At 41.1% G+C, this 20969-nt stretch overlaps 1 protein-coding gene and 1 pseudogene across 3 annotated transcripts in view; both read left to right on the forward strand.

The window, feature by feature from the left end:
* Positions 1-20969, forward strand: part of LOC126952541 (uncharacterized protein C6orf201 homolog) — a 43269-nt gene that overhangs the window by 14415 nt on the left and 7885 nt on the right. For all 3 annotated transcript variants that reach the window (XM_050787274.1, XM_050787272.1, XM_050787273.1), the window contains exon 3: positions 20710-20932. In XM_050787274.1, the coding sequence (XP_050643231.1) occupies positions 20710-20932 (223 nt within the window). The remainder of the gene's footprint in view (positions 1-20709; positions 20933-20969) is intronic.
* LOC126952539 (sorting nexin-5-like) lies at positions 6469-7679 on the forward strand (annotated as a pseudogene).

Below are 20969 nucleotides of genomic sequence, written 5' to 3' on the forward strand. Positions count from 1 at the left end.
CGAGTAGCTGGGGTTACAGGCGTGCACCACCACACCCAGCTAATTTTTGTATTTTTAGTTAGAGACGGGGTTTTGCCATGTTGGTCAGGCTGGTCTCGAACTCCTGACCTCAGGAGATCCTCCAGCCTCAGCCTCACAAAGTGTTGGGATTACTGGCATGAGCCACTATGCCTGGCCATTTTTCTTTTCTTTTTTTTTTTTTTGAGATAGTGTCTTGTTCTGTCACCTGGGCTAGAGTGCAGTGGCATGATCTCGGCTCACTGCAACTTTTGCTTCTCAGGTTCAAGCAATTCTCCTGCCTCAGCCTCCCGAGTACCTGTGATTATAGGCATGCGCCACCACACCTGGTTAATTTTTTTTTTTTTTTTTTTGAGACAGAGTCTGGGTCTCGCTCTGTTGCCCAGGCTGGAGTGCAGCGGCATGATCTCAGCTCACTGCAACCTTCTCCTTCCAGGTTTAAGCGATTCTTCTGCCTCAGACTCCCGAGTAGCTGGGACCACACCCAGCTAATTTCTGTGTTGGTAGAGACAGGATTTCACCATGTTGGCCAGGCTGGTCTCAAACTCCTGACCTCGTGATCCACCTGCCTCGACCTCCCAAAATGTTGGGATTACAGGCGTGAGCCACTGCACCTGGCCACATTTAATGTTTTCTAAACTAATATCATAAGATAAATTAAAAATATAACTGACTCTATGTGGCCGAACGAAAGGCTCTCACATCTCTTTTCCCTCTCTTTTGTTACTGGCTCCTTCAACCGAGACAGGACACATATGCTCTGAGAGCTGGAAGAACTCTTGGCACAGCCACGTGGTCCTTGTGAAATGAAAAAGAAACTGAGTCCAGGAGAAACAGATGCTTTCTCAGGGGCGCACATGTAGGAGTGGCAGAGCAAGGACTAGAGCCCCCCTTGAGCATGTTGGGTTCCTAGTCTACTCTGATTCACCAACATTGATACGCCCATCAAGGTTCTTGGGTGTATCTACAGGCTAAACTTGCACTGATGGACATTCCATGTGATGGTTTAATTTATGTGTCAGCTTGGCTAGGCCACAGTATCCAGCTGTTTGGTCAAACACCAGTAAAGATGTTGCTGTAGGTCTGGCACAGTGGCTCACGCCTGTAATCCCAGCACTTTGGGAGGCCGAGGTGGGCAGATCATCTGAGGTCAGGAGTTCGCGACCAGCCTGGCCAACATGGAGAAACCCCCATCTCTACTAAAAACACAAAATTAGCTGGGCATGGTGGCACATGCCTATAATCCCAGCTACTCGGGAGGCTGAGGCAGAAGAATCACTTGAACCCAGGAGGCGGAGGTTGTGGTGAGCTGAGATCGCACCATTGCACTCCAGCCTGGGCAGCAAGAGTGAAACTTCGTCTCAAAAACAAACAAACAAACCAATATGTTGCTGTAAAAACGTTTTTCAGATGAGATAAGCATTTAAATCAACAGACTTTGAAAAAAGCAGATTACCTTCCATAATGTGGATGGGCCTCATTCAATCAATTAAAGGCTATAAGAGAAAAGGCTGACTTCCCCTGAAGGGGAAGGAATTCTGCCTCCAGAGGGCCTTTGCACTCAGGACTGCAGCATTGACCCCTGTTCCAATTTCCAGGCTGTTGACCAGTCCTAAAAATGTCAACACTTGTCGGCCTCAATTGCATGAGCCGATTCCTTAAAATCTTTTCCTTTCTCCCTGTTTTTCTCTCTCCATTTAGATATAGATAGATAAGTATATTCTACTGGTTTTGTCTCTCTGGAGAACCCTTACACATTCCATACATTCAGCATTTGTGGAATTCCAAAGGGACTTAAGTACAATTTTTTGCATAGTTTAAGAAGAATGAGCTCACTACGGAAATTAATCATATAAACTGATGATTGAGAAGTGTGCATTTGTAAAGAAAGAAAGGACTCTGTTGTGACACCTCCCTCCTCCATGACCCGCATTGTCCACCAGGAGGCAGCAGCAGTCCCCTGGGCACAGTGGGGAGGCGGAGAGTAACTAGCAGCCTCAGGATAATGCTTTGTAATGAGATATCTCAGATCCGACTGAGGAAGTGTGCAGGAAGGTCTCGGAGGTGTCACAGAAAACCAGGGCTGGACAGAAGTTACGGTTGTGAAGGCAACTTTATTTTTAAAAACTATTGCAACAGGGGAAGAGAGATACCAGGTATAAAACTTTGCTCCATTTCGAACACACCAGGGATTAGGGGGAATGTATAGCCAAGGAGCAGGAGATTGGTGGATGAAAAATTGCTAAGAGGAGACATCAAGGCTGGGGGAAATTCTGGCTGAATCAGCCTCGCAGAATTCCTGCTGAAGGCAGGCCAGGGTGATCAGACACCAAGGATGGGGACTGAAGAATTTTGATCAAATATTGAGGGTGATTGGGTACTGAGGGTGGGGGATTCTTGCTAAACTGTCTTGGCAGTGTTATTTGCTAAAACTGGATTTAACAAGGCAGTGAACATGGGCCTAGGAGAAGGTTGCGAAGCCTGACTAGAATTTGCCCAAGCAAAGGGTCTTTGTCAGAGGAAGCCATTCATTGCCAACCTTCTAGTGGCTCGGAACTCTGGCTGCATATGAGCGTCACCCGTGCCTGCTGGCCCATCCAGACCAACTGAACCATCATCTCAGGGTCGGTGGCCAAGCCTTGCTGTTTTCAGAGTGCTCCCCAGGTGAGATGATAATGCACAGCCAGCGGTGAGAACCATTGAGCCCTTCCAAGTCAGCAGGAAATCATCTGTGATGTGTAGAGTCTGATATTTTTAGCATTTCACAAGTAATCACAGCTGGCCTGACCACTTGCAGGGAAAAGTAAGCCTGGAAAAATACTTTTCTACCCTCAAGGCCATTAATGAGAATAAAGGGGTCCCACAAAAATGGGAAGAATGATCCAGGAAAAAAAAAAACCTAGAAACAGAGTCCTGATGTCCTGGGACGTCAAATTAACATCACAAGTGTTTGAGAAAATAAAATACAGAAGGAGAAAGAAGGACTCTGAAAGACTAGATCCCGATAAAAAGAGTGTTCCCCCTAGAAGCGGGGCCAGAAATCCTGCAGCAGTAGCCGCAAGCCAATCTACATGGAAGGGCAGGAAAACAATGCTTGGGTGCCTGGGTACAAGGGAACCGAGACAAGTTTGGAGAAAAAGACCCGGCATATGGTGTGGAACCTCATTCTGGGGACTTGTCACTGGATTTTATGTATGAATGGAGGTGATTGGGCTGGTCATGTGTTATCCCTCTGGAATTTAGAGGCAGGTCTTAGCAAATACTTGCTGACACTTCCTACCCCTGCTGACTTTCACACATCCCTGCTGATTTCAATGGAAGGGCCGCCTGTGTGTTCTGATCTTGGGGAGCATCATTCCATGCCCCTACTAGAAAAGATGTCTCAAACGTTTTCTGTGATGTGACTGGTTCACATCTTCTGCTTACTTTACATTTTCTTTGCCTTATGAAGTTGTGAGAGCTTTTTTCATATTTTCAATATAAAATTCTTTGATACAAGCATTGCAAATATTTTATCCCAGATGGTGGCTTGCCTTTCATTATTTCATGATAATACAGAAGAACAAAGGTTTTACATTCTCAATTCATCAATTTTTTTTCTTTTACACTTTTTGCATTTTATGTTCTAAGAATCCTTTGACAAGTCCAAGGTTGCCAAGATTTGCTCCTATATTTCCTTATTGAAGTTTTGTAGTTTTAAGCTTTAAATTTAGGTTGGTAGGCCATTTTACTTTATTTTTGTATAGGTTTTGATATTCATTGGTTTGATGTTAATTTCTGTTTTCTATTTGGCTATCTAGTTGATCCATTGGCATGTATTGAAAAGATTTTCCTGGCCGGGTGCAGTGGCTCACACCTGTAATCTCAGCACTTTGGGAGGCCGATGCAGGCGGATCACAAGGTCAGGAGATTGAGACCCTCCTGGCTAACACGGTGAAACCCCGTCTCTACTAAAAATGCAAAAAATTAGCTGGGCGTGGTGGCAGGTGCCTGTAGTCCCAGCTACTCAGGAGGCTGAGGCAGGAGAATGGCATGAACCTGGGAGGCAGAGCTTGCAGTGAGCCAAGATTGCGCCACTGCACTCCAGCCTAGGTGACAGAGCAAGACTCCATCTCACAAAAAAAAAAAAAGAAAAGAAAAGAAAAAGAGAAAGAAAAGATTTTCCTTTCCCTATTGAATTGTTTTGGCACTTTTTTTTTTTTTTTGCAAGATTTAATAGAGTGAAAACAGAGCTCCCACACAAAGGGAGGAGATCCAAAGGGGTAGCCATTGCCTAGGTTTATATCCTAATCATTGTCCCTTCCCCTGTGCTCTCAGGCGATAGATGATTGGCTCTTTTTTACCTCCTGTTATAGCCTAATTAGCATTTTAGTGAGCTCTCTTTACTACCTGACTGGTTGGGTATGAGCTAAGTTGCAAGCCCTGTGTTTAAAAGTGGATGTGGTCACCTTCCCAGCTAGGTTTAGGGATTCTTAGTCGGCCTAGGAAATCCAGCTAGTCCTGTCTCTTAGTCCCCCCTCTCAACAGGAAAACCCAAGTGCTGTTGGTGAGGTTGGCCGACGACCACTCTAACTGCTTCCTGGTGAATTAGGTCATACATTGAGATTTCCTCAGGAGGAGTGCCTTTGATGTCATCAACATCAGAGCATGGGCTAGCAGGCCGGTCCAGGGGTCCACAGTAGATCTTAGTCACGGGCTGCCTCTGGGGCTCCATTTGAAGAACCATTTGTAGTTTTACAGCTTCGATTCTGGAAGAGACAAACTTAACAAGAAGGTTAAAGATACAGGGATTGAAATGTATGGCCTGCAGTGCACGGGATTATTTCTTTGGCACATTTCACAGGCCCTGACTATCTGCTTGATAGTTTTGAAAAGGCCTGGTCCAGTAAATAATAATTTGGCCATCTGATGGGTGCTATCAATGCCTAAGTGAAAGGTCTGGTGAAGGGTTTTAAGTAATTTCCATTGGTTAGCTTCAGGCAAAAATATTTTTCCTTCTTCAGTGGCTAGCCATCCTGAGGGGAGGAAACTATGTCCTCATAAGTTTCCCCATTCTATTTCTCCTGCTGAGTACTGGGGCTTGGTTTCCCCTTCTCCTATGTTCAGGTGTATAATGGCCCCCGCTTTTGCTAGAATGTCTCTCTGTAACAAGGAAGTGGGGCTTTCAGGCATAATTAGAAAAGCATGTGAAAAGAATAAAGTTCCCCAGTTACAACTTAGTGCCTGGGAGAAGTATCTAGTGACTGGCTGTCCTAGGACCCCTCAGATAGTGACAGATCTGGAGGACAGTTGCCTGGGACAGGAGGGTAAGATGGAGAAGGCCACGCCAGTGTCCAGGAGACAGTTAACCTCCTGGCCCTCAATGGTCAAGCATACCCGGAGCTCTGTGAGGGTGATGGCATGGGCTGGCGCTTGCCCCAGGCACCCTCAGTCCTGCTGCTGGATCATCTGGTTAGTGGCTTCTGACTCAGAGGACCTTCGTCCCCTGGGGCAGTGGGCCTTCCAGTGATTCCCTTGACATAAGGGACATGGACAAGTGGGGGGACTTATTTCTTTTCGGACAATCTTTTTTAAAGTGTCCTTGTAGAGCGCACTGGAAGCAAGCCCTATTGGGCATTCGATTTGCCCAGACTGTCCGTGTTCCAGAGCCTCCAATGTCCGCTTGCCTGAGGGCCATGACTAACGCAGTGACCTTTTTCTTATCTCGTTTGTCCTATTCCACCTGCTCCTCCTGATCTCTATCATAAAAAAACTGAGGTTGCCAAGTTCAATAGGGTTTCTAAATTTTGTTCCTGGCCTAAAGCGGACTTTTGAAGTTTTTTTCTAATGTCTACAGCTCACTGAGTGATAAACTTATCCTTTAAGATTAGTTGGCCTTCCACTCCAGCCTGGGTGACAGAGCAAGACTCTATCTGCCAAAAACAAAAAAAGTGCTCAAGGAGGCAGTTTTCAGCCCTTGATTGTTAATTCTTGGCTGCAGGAACAGAGTCTTAACTGATTTTAAAGGAGATTTCCATGCATTTTGTCCTGCCAGGCAGACTGAAGAACCTGTCCAAATGATGATTTCTTAATCATAAAACAAAATTAGTACCAAAGCTTATATTTAGAAATGTTCTGTTCATTCAAAATTAGAGTCCTTGATTATCCTTTAGGATTAGGAAAAAATTCCTTTGGAATACTGGAGACTTTATAATCTTGACGGCTAATTGTTGGTGCCTAGCATTCGTTGTACTAGTTTTAGGCCAACATTGAAGCAGTATAAACACTGTTGTGCTCGGAATGATTGTCTGTAATGGATAAACTGAACAAATGATTGCCATCAAAGTGAACACGCAACTCTCAGGAAGATATCTCATTCTAAACGGCCAGAAGAAATAAGGAAGGTTAAGAAAAAACAGGAGTTGACGTTTAAGTAGCCCCACAGGTGTGGAGTGGTTGTCTCCTGTGAACCAGCAAGGGTAGAATAAGGCCCCAACTAGAAAACATCACTGCTGAGACAAGAGGCTCTTGAGCTCTCTGCTTCAGATTCCAACTGCTCCTACGAAGCCCGACTTTGATGGTCCTCAAGAGAAGATGCAGAAACTGGGAGAAGGTGAAGGGTCTATGACCAAAGAAGAATTTGCCAAGATGATACAAGAACTGGAAGCTGAGTATCTCGATGTTTTTAAGAAGACTGTGTCCTCCCATGAAGTCTTTCTTCAATGGCTTTCATCTAGCCCTGTTCTCAGTAAAGATCGCCACTTCCATGTTTTCCTAGAATATGATCAGGATCTAAGTGTTAGGTGGAAAAATACTAAAGGGATGTTTGGAGGCTTCTTCAAAAGTGTGGTGAAAAGTGCTGAAGTCCTTTTTACTGGAGTTAAGGAGGTAGATGACTTCTTTGAGCAAGAGAAGAACTTCCTTATTAACTATTACAATAGCATCAAAGATTCTTGTGTGAAAGCTGACAAAATGACCAGATCTCATAAAAATGTTACCGATGACTATATTCACACTGCAGCCTGCTTACATAACCTGGCTTTAGAAGAGCCCACAGTCATCAAAAAGTACCCACTGAAGGTTGCTGAGCTATTTGAGAAACTTAGGAGAGTAGAGGGTTGAGTTTCATCAGATGAAGATTTGAAGCTAACAGAGCTCCTCTGATACTACACGCTCAACATCGAAGTTGCTAAGGATCTCTTATACAGACGCACCAAAGCCCTCATTGACTATGATAACTCAAACGAATCTCTGGATAAGGTCCGGTTAAAGAGCAAAGACATCAAGCTGGCTGAGGCACACCAGCAGGAGTGCTGCCAGAAATTTGAACAACCTTCCAAATCTCCAAAAGAAGAACTGATAAATTTCAAACGGAAAGGAGTGGCAGCATTTAGAAAGAATCTAATTGAAACATCTGAACTGGAAATAAAACATGCCAGGAGACAGGGTTTCACCATTTTGGCCAGGCTGGACTTGAACTCCTGACCTCGGGCGATCCACCTGCCTTGGCCTCCCAAAGTGCTGGGATTACAGGTGTGAGCCACGGCTCCCAGTCCCAATTTCTAGCAACTTTTATGCAATCTTTCCAAGGCCCTCACCTTCATAAAACAATGCACTGACATAGTGTCTAAGAAGTTACAGTAAGCAGGATCACATTTAGGAGCAAGCAGGTGAGGGCAGAGGTGCTGGAGCGAATGTCAGCTCTTTAGCTGGTGGCCTTACCCACGGAGGGAGAGGAGCTCTCCCGCATGAAATTGGGATGAGTGGTATGTTGCAGTTCGTCTGGGATTTAATGAAGAGAAGGGCCAGCTTGCTCTGGCTGACTTTAAATCTCCTGTGAAAAGCTATGTTGGTGGACTTGCGTCATTACAGGTATATGGCAAGTTTTAATAATTCGTTGGTCTGCCTTGACTTTTTTCCCCACAGAACAATGTCTTCTTTTTGCAAAGCTGTATTGACTTGTTCAAGAATAACTGATACGCCTTCACTCAGAAGAAAAGAAATGAATGTTAAAGAAAGCCAAGCATCACTTGCACTTAAATCATTACCACGAAAGATTTATTAGCCTCAACTTTAATTTAAAATTATGTGAATAAATATTTTTATTCTACAAATCTAAAAAAAAAAGATTAGCGGGCCTTCAGTAGAGTCAGGTGTCAGAGGTGTGCTTCGTCAGTGCCTCCCTTAGTCTCTCCAGAAAGGCAGTAGGATTTTCTTCCTTTCCCTGTGTTATAGTGGACATCACTGAATAATTCATAGGCTTCTTCCTAGTTTTCCTTAGTCCTTCTAGCACACAAATTAGCAAATGTCTGTGGCACCAATCTCCATGTTCTGATTCTGCGTCCCAATGAGGGTCTACACTGGGAACTGCCTGCTGGCCTGTGGGGAATTGTTCTCTTTCCTCTCTTGTCATCCTATCATTGACCTGACTTAGATACTAGAGACTGGCAAACTCTCAGGCTGCAGTTATGGCGGCACTTCTCTCATATGCGGTTAGTGTCTGATCTAGCAGTAACATTGTATTTCTCCATGTCAGATAAAAGGATTATCCTAACCCTTGTAAAACATCAATATAGCCATCAAGGTTATCTGAGAATTTACCTAGGTCTATTTTAATTTGCTTCAAGTCTGACAGGGAAAAAGGTGCGTACACTCTGACTGGGCCGAATTCTCCAGAATACATCTTAGGGGCATTTTACCTTGGGGGGGAATGTTTCCCATCCGATAAAAGAACATAGGGATTCCAGCACCCCTAGTCATTTTCTGATGCGCATGAGTCCTAGAGCATCCTCTACGGTCCTAATGCTTATTCCTTTCCAGGGTGCGTAACCACCCATGGACCTCTGCTTATTGGATTAGTTACACTCACCAATGAAGCAGTCCTGCAACTGTTTTCCCGCCTTTCTTGATCACAGAGAAAGAGGCCCAGGCTGCTGGATTCTAGTGGTCCTTTACCAGCATGCCCAACATTGCCTTTGTTCTCAGAGGTGAGTTCTGGAGCTGGGCTGGGTTCCTGAGTATTTCATAACAACCCAGCTGCCCCATCAAGATGCATTCCCATAAACAACAATTCTTATGCAAATTCATTTCAGAGAGGGTGTAGGTAACCTTTTGAGTCAGGATTGAGATAAAGACTTTTTGATTCTGTAAGTACTTTAAGGCTTGGCTGAGTGCAAACAGCTTGCACTTTTGAGCAGAACAATGATCAGGCAGTTCTCCTAACTCTGCTTCCAAGAGTCTCCCTGTCAATTACTGAATACCCATTGTGGTTTTTTTCTCAATCACCTGGGAGGAACCATCTATTGTTCTGTCTTGAAGGGAGTTCCTCCTAGGTCTGGTTGGACCTTTGTATGGTAATTAAGATTTAAATCCCCTGTTAGGAAATCTGCTGGGTTAAGGGAATTTTCACTGGTTAATGTTAAATCACCTTTTTCTAAGAGAATAGCCCCATACTTTAAGATTTGAGTTAGTAAGCTACCTTTTTGCTTTTTTGACTTAGGATAATTCTGAACTGGTGAGGTGTGCTCAAAATGACATTTCCTCTAAGAGTTACTTTTCTGCTTTCTTCTGTTAGCAAAGCAGTTGCCACTATAGATTGAATGCATTTGGACCATCCACGGGTTTCTGGGTTAAGGATTTTTGATAGGAAGTTTACTGGTTGTCAGTGGTCTCAGTGTTTTCAGGCTACACCCTTGTTTACGCTGACAACAAAGTAGTATTGGAGTGTTACAGGGTCATGGAGAAGGCAACAAGGTAGTATTGGAGTGTTATAGGGTCACAGAGAAGACCTTCAATTATCAATTATAGGTTTTACATTTACGCTGACTTTTAAAGGAATAGGGCATGCTGTTTTTTCTTTACTACTTCTATCTCTCTTTTTCTTTCTCTCACTCTCTTTTGTCTCTTTTCTCTCTCTCTGTCTCTCTCTGTCTCTTCTCTCCTTGACTTACTCAATTTGCTTTCATTCTGATCTATTATATTGTCTTAGACCCAGTTCCAATTGTTAAAGTACTGGGTCATCAGTTCTAAGGCCCTGGCAAGCGTGGTGGGCAATGGGTCTCACATAACTGCCCATATCTAGAGCAGTATGCCTAAATTGGGAGGGACACCAGGGAAAAGACTCCCTGGGTTCATAGCCTAGATGCCTAAGGACACAGCATAGAGCTTCCTTAGATCCCTTTGGAGATAAAACTTGCTCTAATACTTGGGAGAGGAAGTGAAGGTCTCAAGCATTAGTACCTAGGAGACAGAGATCGGAGGAAGTAGATTCAGAGCTAAGGAGAATTTCGGGGCTATACTTTCAAGAAATTCGTGGTTGGGACCCAGGAGGTATGGGTCAGAAGGAAAAGTAGGGGCACACACATGGGAGACTGTTGAGTAGAGGCTTCGGCTGTGCCATGATCTCAACCAGCTAACGCCAGGAGTTCGGGATGACAGCTTTCTGCCTCTAGTTGGCCCTGGGCTTCCCCAGGAAAATTGAAAGCGGAAGCTGGTTCCAGGCAGACCAACGCTCCCAACCTAGAAGGTTTGGGGTTTGTTAGAAAGTGCTTCCCCAGACAGCCTCCCACCTGAATCTTAAGTCTGGTGGCCACGCTAATAGTTTTTAACTGGCCGACAGGTGCCCAGTATTTTCCTCCAATTTTAAGGAAGGACAGAATAGCAAGCGAAAGTGGTCCAATATTACTCACCGCTTTGGAGAGTCCCTTCGTGGTCGCCAAAATGTTACCAGGGAGTCCTTGTTCTTAGAGCTCCCAAGATGGTGGCACGCTGCTTCCAAGATGGCAGCAAGCTTCTTGTTCTCTGACCAGGGGTACTTGGCCTCACAGATTCCAAGGAATGCAATCTTGGGCCATATAGTGAGAGGTATAGCTCTATTAGAAGAGAACCGTGGAACCCAGCGACTACTGTTTAGCTCAATTAGAATGAACCTGGGCACTTAGCCATGCAGGAACAATGACAAGCCTTTAGCCCGATTAGGAGTGGCAATGGGTGCCTTGCTGGATCAGGAGCACAGCGGACACCCTGCCATATTCGGAAGGGTGGAAGTCAGTGGCAGGTCTGCGATGGTGGCAGACAGCAGTGGTGGACAGCGAGCCAAAGCTCAGCTCGAGCCATGACAAATACGGACCAGAAGAGTGTGCAGTTGCAAGATTTAATATAGTGGAAACAGAGCTCCCATACAAAGGGAGGACACCCAAAGGGGGTTGGCCCCCCTCTTTTTTGAGATGGAGTCTCGCTCTGTCACCCAGGCTGGAGTGCAGTGGTGCGATCTTGACTCACTCCACCTCTGCCTCCCGGGTTCAAGCAATTCTTCTGTGTCAGCCTCCAGAGTAGCTGGGTTTACAGGTGCCTACTACCACACCCAACTAAGTTTTGTATTTTTAGTAGAGACTGGGTTTCACCATGTTTGGCCAGGCTGGTCTTGAACTCACTTGAGAGTGATCCATCCACCTTGGCCTCTCAAAGTGCTGGGATTACAGGCATGAGCCACTGTACCCGGCCTGCTTTGGCACATTCATAAAAAATGATTTTCCACATATATTTGAGTGTATTTCTGGATCCTATTTTGCTCCATTTATCTATATGTCTTTGCCCAAACAAGACTTTCTTACTGTGGCCAGGTCCTGAAATAAGGTAGTGTTAGGCATCTGACTTTGATCTTCTGCTTTAAAAATTGCTTTGATTATTCTAGGTTCTTTGCATTGCCATAAACATTTAGAACCAATTTGTTAGTTTCTACAAAAAGACTACTAGAATTTGTTTGGGATTGAGTTGAATCAGGATCAATAGGGAAGACCTTCCATCTTAATAATATTGAGACTTTCAACATGGACAGGATATATTTGCCCTTTGGTTAGGTCTTCTTTAATGTCTCCTAACAATGTTTTGTAGTTCAGTGACGAAGTCTTAGATATTTTTTGTTATATTTATTACTAGCACAGGGGTAAAAGGAGCTTTCCTTTTTCCCTCTGAAGGTTGATGAAAGCAGTCTGCTAAACTCAACAACAGACAAATTAACAGGAGAAAAGGCATACAGATTTATGAAGGTGCAAGTGCATGGGAGTCACACAAGTTATGAAAATTCAAAGAAGGGCCAGGTGGTTAATGACTAAATGCCCCCTTCATAGAGGAGAGGAAGGTGGGGGATGTAAGGAATTTTAGAGGAAAAGTAAATTATATTTAGGGGAGATGACTGGGCCCAAAAAAGAGACAATAGCCTGGGACAGAGTCCCTCTGAGCTCTGGGAGAGATGGCGACAAGTTATGGGAAGGTGAGGGGTGGAACTGCACCATGAACAGTTTGCCTTATGCAGATAAAGTCTCTCAGAAGAGCCCTCAGAAGAGTACATGAAAAGTCTGTCTAGGTGGGTGTGGTGACAACCTTTATTTTTTCTTTGGTGATTAATCTTTCCTGGTTAATGAGAGTTCAGACAAAATATTAAAGGCAATTGTTTTTCTTTGAGAATAACTTCCCTCAGTCAGATACGGGAACTTTAGAGAGAGCCCCTCCCTGCACTTGTGGGAAGAAACAAGGGAAGGTTAGAGAGACCTTGGTTTGGAGGCCTTCCATTTAATCCAAAGCATTCAACATGCCAAAGTGCCATACTCTAGAGTATCATTTTCTGAGCCTCGACACTAGGTATTTTATAGTTTATAGCACCACTGTAAATGAAAAATATGAAATATAAGGGTACAATTGATTTTTGTTTATTATCGTAGTATACTGCAAACTTGTACATTAATGTATTACATCTGGTAGCTATTTTTTAGATTCTCTGGGATTTCTCTTTTATTGTGATAAGAACACTTTACATGAGGTCTTAAAACTCTCAACAATTTTTAAGCACGTAATACATTATTGTGGACAGTGTTGTAAACAGATATTTAGAGCTTATTCATTTGATTACGTGAAACTTTAAGCCGGTTGATTATTAACTCGCATTTCCCCCTCCCACAAGGCCCTGGTAACCATCATTCCACTCTTTGATTCTATGATTTTGACTGTTTTAGATGCCTCATATAAACGGAATCATGCATTTTTTCTGTGACTGGCTTATTTCACTTAGCATGTCCTCAAGGTGAGTCTACGTTGTCACATATTACAGAATTTCTGTCTTTTAAAAGGCTGACAAGTATTTCAGTGTATATATATACCACATTTTCTTTATCCACTTCTCTGTCAAACATTTACATTTTTCCCATACTTTGGCTATTGTGAATGGTGCGTCAATGAATATAGAGGTGTTAATGTCTCTTCAAGATTTTGATTTCAATTCTTTTGGATAAATACCCAGAAGTGAGATTGCTGGATCATATAATTCCTTGGGATTTTTTTTATGTAAATAGTCATATTATCTGCAAATACAGAAACATTTTTACATCTTCCTTTCCATTCTTTATTCTTTTATTTCCTTTCTTTGCCTTATTGCAATGACTAAGATTTTCAGCACAGTGTTGAACAGATGTGGTAAAAGCAGACATCTTTCATTTTTTTCTCAATCTCACAGAAAAAACAATTCAGTGTTTTGTTTACTCTAAGTTTCTGCGGATTCCTTTTATAAGTTTGAGAAAATTCCCTACTGCTTCTAGTTGTTTTTATTACACATGAATGTAGAATTTTGTCAAATGCTTTCTCTGTATCTATGAATAATGTGTTTCTTTTATTCTATTAATATGGTGAATTGCATTGCTTTTTAAAAAATATTTCTTACAGTAAAATGTGCATAACATAAGATTTACCATTTTAAGTGCTTCAGTGTAATTAAGTTAGTGGCATTAAGTACATTCCCATTGTTATGCAACCATCATCACTATCCTTCTCTAGAACATTTTCATCATCCCATAATGAAACTGTTTCTCCTTTAAACAATAATTTCCTACTCCTTTATCTTCTCAGCACCTTGTAACCATTATTCTATTTTCTGACTGTATGAATTTGCCTATTGAATCATACAATATTTGTCCTTTTGTGTCTGGCTTATTTCACTTGGCATAACGCCTTCAAGGTTCATCTATGTTGTAGCATGTATCAGAGTTTTCTTCTTTTTTAAGGCTGATAATATTTCATTCTACATATAGACTACATTTTGTTTATCCATTCATCTGTTGATGGATACTTGGGTTGTTTTTACTTTTCTATCTTGTGAATAATGCTTTGTATGCAAATATCTGTTCAAGTCTCTGCTAGTCAGTTATTTGGGGTATATTCTCTGCTATGGTTTAAATGTCTTCTCCAAAACTTATGTTGAAATTTAATTGCCATGTGATGTATTGAAAGGTGAGACCTTTAAGGCGTGATTAGGTCATGAAGGTTCTGCTCTCATGAGGGATGAATGCCATTATTGTGGAAGTGGGTTAGTATGTCAGAAAGTCAACCTCCTTTTTCTGTTTCACATGTGTGGTTCCTTGACATGCTATGCCTTTTGCCATGATATGATGCAATAAGAAGACCCTCACCAGATGTGGCCCCTCAATCTTGGATTCCCAGGCTCCAGAACCATGAGCCAAATAAATACATTTTCTTTATAAATTACTGTTTGTGGTATTCTGTCATAGCAACAAAAATGCACTAAGACATACCCAGAAGTGGAATTGAGGGATTGTATGGTAATTATGCCTATTTGGGGTTCCTTAAGATTCCATATGCATTTTAGAATACATTTTATATATCTGCAAACACATTGTTGGGATCTTGATAGAATTTCATTAAATGTGCAAATCACTTTGGGTAGTGTTAATATCTCAATAATACTAAGCCTTTTAATCCATGAACATGTGAAGTCTTCCCATTTATTTATGTCTTCTGTAATTTATTTCAGTAATTTTTTCTAGTTTTCACACAGTCTTTTGCCTCATTGGATAAACTGATTCCTAAACTTGGTTATTTTTGATGTTATAAATTGAATGGTTTTTCTCAATTTCCTTTTTGGAATGTTCATTGCTAGTATTTATTTATCTTTAATCTTTATTTTTTTTCTTCTTTCTGCTAGTTTTGGTTTTAGTTTGTTCTTTTTCAAGTTTTTTATGGTGTAAATCTAGGTTATTTGAAATCTTTCTTTTTTCTTAATGTGTTTGCAGCTGCAAATTTCCATTTTAGCACTGCTTTCACATCCTCCCATAAGTTTTGGTTTGTAGTGTTTTCATTCATGTCAAGATATTTTAAATTTTTTCTTTGTGATTTTTCTTGACCCATTGGTTATTTAAAAGTGTGTTATTTAATTTCTACATACTTGTGAATTGTCCAGGTTTTTGCTGTTAACTTCTGGTTTCATTTCATTGTGATCAGAAATGATATTTCATATTTCAATTTTTAATCTATTAAGATGTCCTATGGCTTAACGTATGATCTTTCTTGGAAAATGCTCCATGTGCACTTAAAAAATACATATTCTGTTGTCATTAAGTGCAGTGTACTGTACGTGTCTGTTGGGTCCAGTTGGTCTATAGTATTTTTCAAGTCCTATGTTCCCCTATGATCTTCTGCCTGGTTCTCTATCCACTGAAGAAAGTGGAGGTATTGAAGTTTTCTACTATTATTGCAGAGCCATTTATTCTTCAATTTTGTCAATGTCTGCTTCATACAGTTTGGAGCTCTAATATTTAGTGTATATGTTTATAATTGTCATATCTTCTTGGTAAATTGAACCTTTTAGCATTATATTATGTCTTTCTTTGTCTCTTTTAACAGTTTTTTACTTAAAGTCTATTTTATCAATTGAATAGCCATTTCTGCTGTCTCTTTATTACTATTGGCATGGAATATCTTTTTAATCCTTACACTTTCACCCTACTCATATCCTCAGATCTAAAGTGAGACTCTTTTAGACAGTATACAGTTGATTCTGGTTTTATATCCACTCTGCCAACTTACGATTTTTGATATGTTTTCAATCCAATTATATTTAAAGTAATTGCTAAGAAAGCAATTACTTTTGCCATTTTGTTTTCTCGGTCCCTTACAGCTTTTTTTCTCCCTCATTTCCTTGATTACTGCCTTCCTTCCTTTATGTTTAAAGTTGTTGTAATGGCACATTTTGATTCCTTTCTCACTTCTGCTTGTGTATATTTTCTTGGTGTTTACCTTGGGCATTACATATAATATCCTAGAGTTATGATGATCTATATTAATTGATACCAACTTAACTTCAGTTGCATATAAAAACTCTACTTCCTTAAAGCTCTTCTCCCCTTATGTTATTGATGTCACAAATTATACCATTTAATATTATATACTCATTAACATAGATTCATAATTATTTTATGCAATTGTCTCTTAAATACTGTAGAAAATCCAAAGTGGAGCTATAAACAAAAATTACATTCATACTGTTTTTATATTTGTTCATATTTTTACCTTTACTGGAGAACTTTATATTTTCATATGTCTTCCAGTTACCATCTAGCATTATTTCATTTCAAACTGAAGGACTTCTTTTAACATTTCTTGTAGGGCAGGTGTAGTAATAATAAACTCCCTCAGCTTTTGTTTTTATGGGAATGTCTTAATTTCTCCCTCAATTTTGAAGAAATATTTTACCAGGTATAGAATTCTCAGTTGACAGTTGTTTGTTTGTTTTTTTTTAAATTTTCAGCACTTTAAATATATCATCCCACTGCCTCTAATCTCCAAGGTTGTTACTGAAATAATACACTGATAGTCTTATTGCAGATCTCTTGTACAAAATGAGTAACTTTTCTGTTGATACCTTCCAAGATTCTCTTTATCTGGCACTTTTGCCAGCTTTGATTATGTATTTCCGTATGGGTCTCTTTAGGTTTGTCCTACTTGAAGACCATTGAGCTTGGATTTGTATATCCATGTCTTTCCTCACATTTGGCATGTTTTCAGCTATTATTTATTCAAATAGTCGCTCTTCTCATTTTTCTCACCTCCTTCTGGGACTCCCATTATGCATATCTTGGTCAGCGTGATGGCATCTCATAAGTCCCTAAGCCTCTGTTCACTGTATTTTTCTTCTGTATGCTTCTCAAATGCAATAATTTCAAATGAGCTGATTTCAAATTTGCTTATTCTTTCTTCTACTTGAGTTTGCTGTTGAACTCCTCTAATAAAATTTTCAAATCAGTTATTGTACTTTTCAGCTCAAGAATTTTTTTTTATGATTTCTATCTTTGTTGATATTCTCATTTTGTTCATATGCTTTCCTTTCTTTGGTTCTTTGTTCATGTTTTTATTTAGTTCTGGGAGTATATTTGACAGTTGTGGGGTTTTTTTGTTGTTGTTTGTTGTTTTGAAACAGAGTCTCACTCTGTTGCCCAGGCTGGAGTGCAGTCATGTGATCTTGGCTCACCACAACCTCTGCCTCCTGGGTTCCAGTGATTCTCATGCCTCAGCCTCCTGAGTAGCTGGGATTACAGGTGTGCAGTACCATGCCCCAATTTTTTTGTATTTTTAGTAGAGATGGGGTTTCACTATGTTGGCCAGGCTAGTCTCAAACTCCTGGCCTCAAGTGATCTGACTGCCTTGGCCTCCCAAAGTGCTGGGATTACAGGCATGAGCCATTGCACCTGGCCGACAGTTGTTTTAAAGTCTAGTAAGCCTGATGCCTGTGTTTCTTCCAGAACTGTTTCTGGAGATGTATTTTTTTCATTTGAATGGGCCATCTTTTCCTGGTTCTTTACATGCCTTATGATCTCTTTTTGAAAATTGGGTATTTAAAAAAAATGTGGCCACTCTCCCAGTCTTTGCAGACTGGCATGTAAGACCTCACTAATTTGTGAGCCCATGAGACCTTCACTAATCTGAGATTAGTCCAGGTCTTCTCGGGTATTTTCTAGGCATGCTTCCTTCCAGTGAATGTGTTTGTGGCGCCCCCTCCCCATCACAGGTGATTTTAAAGGTTTTCATTTCCTAAAGTCTCACTGCAGCTCTTTCTTAGGGCCTTAGATACTCTATTGTATTCTTCTGTTTGTAATCTCCTGCCCTCAGAAGCCCACAGGGCAGCAATCCCTGTGTAGTTTTCATGTGCTGCATTGCTCACCACTGCCTTCTGTGGCTTCCAGCCTGAAATCAAAACTATTTGTCTGATATCTGAGTTGGACATTATAGACACCAGTTCCACAGGCAGCCCACAGACAGGCCAGGATGTTGCAACAAGTTTCACTCTGCTCCTGTCCTGAGGGAGGGAACAGGGGATTGGGCCAGTTGCCTCTGACTGCACCACACAGGGAAGAGGGTAAGAGCAAATATTACAAAAATTCCTGTGGGGAAAAGAAAGAGAGATCAGACTGTTACTGTGTCTATAGACACAGGAGAGATCAGACTGTTACTGTGTCTATAGACACAGGAGAGATCAGTCTGATCTCTCTTTTCCCCACATTTCCTCCTTTTCTTTTCACACAGTAACAGTCTGATCTCTCTTTCTTTTCCCCACAAATTCCTACTTTTTTTTTTTTTTAAGATGGAGTCTCACTCTGTCACCCAGGCTGGAATATAGTGGCACAATCTCGGCTCATAGTAACCTCCACCTCCCAGGTTCAAGCGATTCTTCTGCCTCAGCCTCCTGAGTAGCTGGGACTACAGGTGTGTGCCATAAAGCCTGGCTAATTTTTTATATTTTTAGTACAGATGGGGTTTCACCGTGTTGGCCAGGCTGGTCTCGGACTCCCAACCTTGTGATCCGCCTGCCTCGGCCTCTCAAAGTGCTTGGATTACAGGCATGAGCCACTGCGCCCTGCCAGTTCCTACCATTTTTAAGGTGACTTTCTTGATTGGGCATTCACTTGTTTGCTGGAGGTATCTGACTAGTTTCCAGAACTCATAAAGTTATTTTAGTCAGTCTGTATTTATTTGATGTTTCCGTGGGAGTATGAGGGCTTAGAACTTCCTCTTTCATCATCTTGCTGATATCACTGTTAATTCATTTTTTCCTTGTGTTTCCTTATCTCTGTTCTTCATATTAAATTCTATTGATATATCTTCAAGGTTCACTGACTCCTTCCTTTTTCATCTAGTTTGCATCTAGTGAGTCTCTTCAGTGAATTTTTATTTTTTACATTTTTAGTTCTAAATTTTGTTTGGTTCTCTTTTCAACATTTCTCTTTTGAAAATTCATATATTTTAAAATCATTTCTAGTGTATTTTTCTTGACCTCATGGGATGTAGTAATAAGAACTATAAGACTGTGTGTAAAAATTCCAAAGTCCAGGTCATCTCAGGACTGACATGTGCAGATTGTCTATTTCACCCAAGTGTTCACATTCCCATGTTTGTTTCTATGTCACATAATTTTGTAAATATTCTTCTTAGGGCCTTAGATATTCTATTGTATGGATGGATTGTGGATCCATATGACATAATAGACAGAGAAGCAACTGCACAGGGATCCCAGGATCTACAAGGTATAATATTTACTATATTGTGGCATTGGATGGAAGTTATGTTTTTGTGGATCATGTTACAATCATCTGGAAAATGCTGTTTTTGTTTTGGCAAGAAATCAATCTGGTTAGATTGACTACAAGCGGTCTTGATCTTCTGTGGGTGGTGGTTAAAATCCCAGTACACTTCACAAAGCCTTTGCTCTGCTAGTTTGAGTCTGTCTCACTTATGAATCAGACTTATCCGGGTTCATACGCAGAATTAGAACTTCTTTTTCTTTGCTCTGGGATTCTCTTCTTGCTTTCACTCTTTAGCCCCCAGAGGGCCCTTTTTCTTTTCAAGGTGTTTTTGTTTTCCTCAGCTTCTATTTGGCTGGCCACTCCATGGTCATCACAGCACTGCTCCACAATAGGGCTGTGCCTTTGAGGCAAAAGTATTAGGTTGGTGCAAAAGTAATTGCAGTTTTTGCCATTACTTCTAACACCATGCTCAGGAGATAGATTCCAGCAATTGTGTTTATTTCTTGTAATCTGGGAAATGTATCCTTGTGTAGTTGCTTCTCTGTATTTTGACACCCTTCCACAATCCACCTGCTTTTGATTAATTTCAGCATGCTCAAGTAGTTCTTTTTCATATTTCATGTAGAGATTTTAGTTGTAATTTGTGGGAGGAATGGCCAGTAGTTGGCTTGTGCTGCCACTGTGGAATGAAAACTCTGCCTGGGTTTTTATCTTCATTTTGACATTTACCAGAAATTTGACTCTGGAGAAGCTAATCTCTATGTCTCGGGATGCCTACTTGAAAATGAGTAGTAGCAACAGACCTCATTTTTAATTTCTGGCATTGCTTTTGGTGGATAAAATATGATAATGGACATTAAGCACTAGTAACTGCTCAATCGAAACTAATGCTTATTTCTATTCTATTTTCGATAAAACTGAACATTTTGGATTACAATTACTGGAATAAACAATTTAGAACTAAAAAGTTAAGAGATTTGGTGAGTTAGCTAACTTTGACCTTGAAGGAAAGGTCAAACGGAAGACTAGGAAAAGCAAAATATCCCATCCTCTTCTGTAGCCCTTGGAATTACACCCTCAGTCCTTGTCAAGTGATAGCTATGAAATCAAGACAGGATGTTGCAAGGTCAATCAAGGGAGCTTGCAGGTATGCCTTCCATAAACTACCACATGAAACAACGGGACTCTCTAACAAATAAGAAAACAATTACTGATGCAGAGCATTGCTTTCCAATGAAATGACCCAATTTTCCCTTCATGCCTCTTTATTAAATTGTCCAAAAAAAAAAAAACCCAACTAAGATTCTTGTTTTCTAGTAATACTATTCCTTCCATTTTGCTCCCTTGCTAGATGGCTGAAAAAGAACATGCAACCCACCGAAGACCTCAAGTCAGTGATCTGTAGGCTGTCCGCATTTGGCCCAATTCAGTCAGTCACTGTTTGTGGACGTCAAAGTGCTATAGTGGCATTCAAAGACATGACTTCAGCCTGTAATGCTGTGAGTGCTTTTCAAAGTAGGACCCCAGGCACCATGTTCCAGTGTTCCTGGCAACAACGATTCATGTCAAAAGACGTAAGTCTCTCTACTACCAAAAACTTATGTGAATTCT

Source organism: Macaca thibetana, chromosome 4 (genome assembly GCF_024542745.1).
Source record: "Macaca thibetana thibetana isolate TM-01 chromosome 4, ASM2454274v1, whole genome shotgun sequence".
NCBI classification, from domain to species: domain Eukaryota; kingdom Metazoa; phylum Chordata; class Mammalia; order Primates; family Cercopithecidae; genus Macaca; species Macaca thibetana.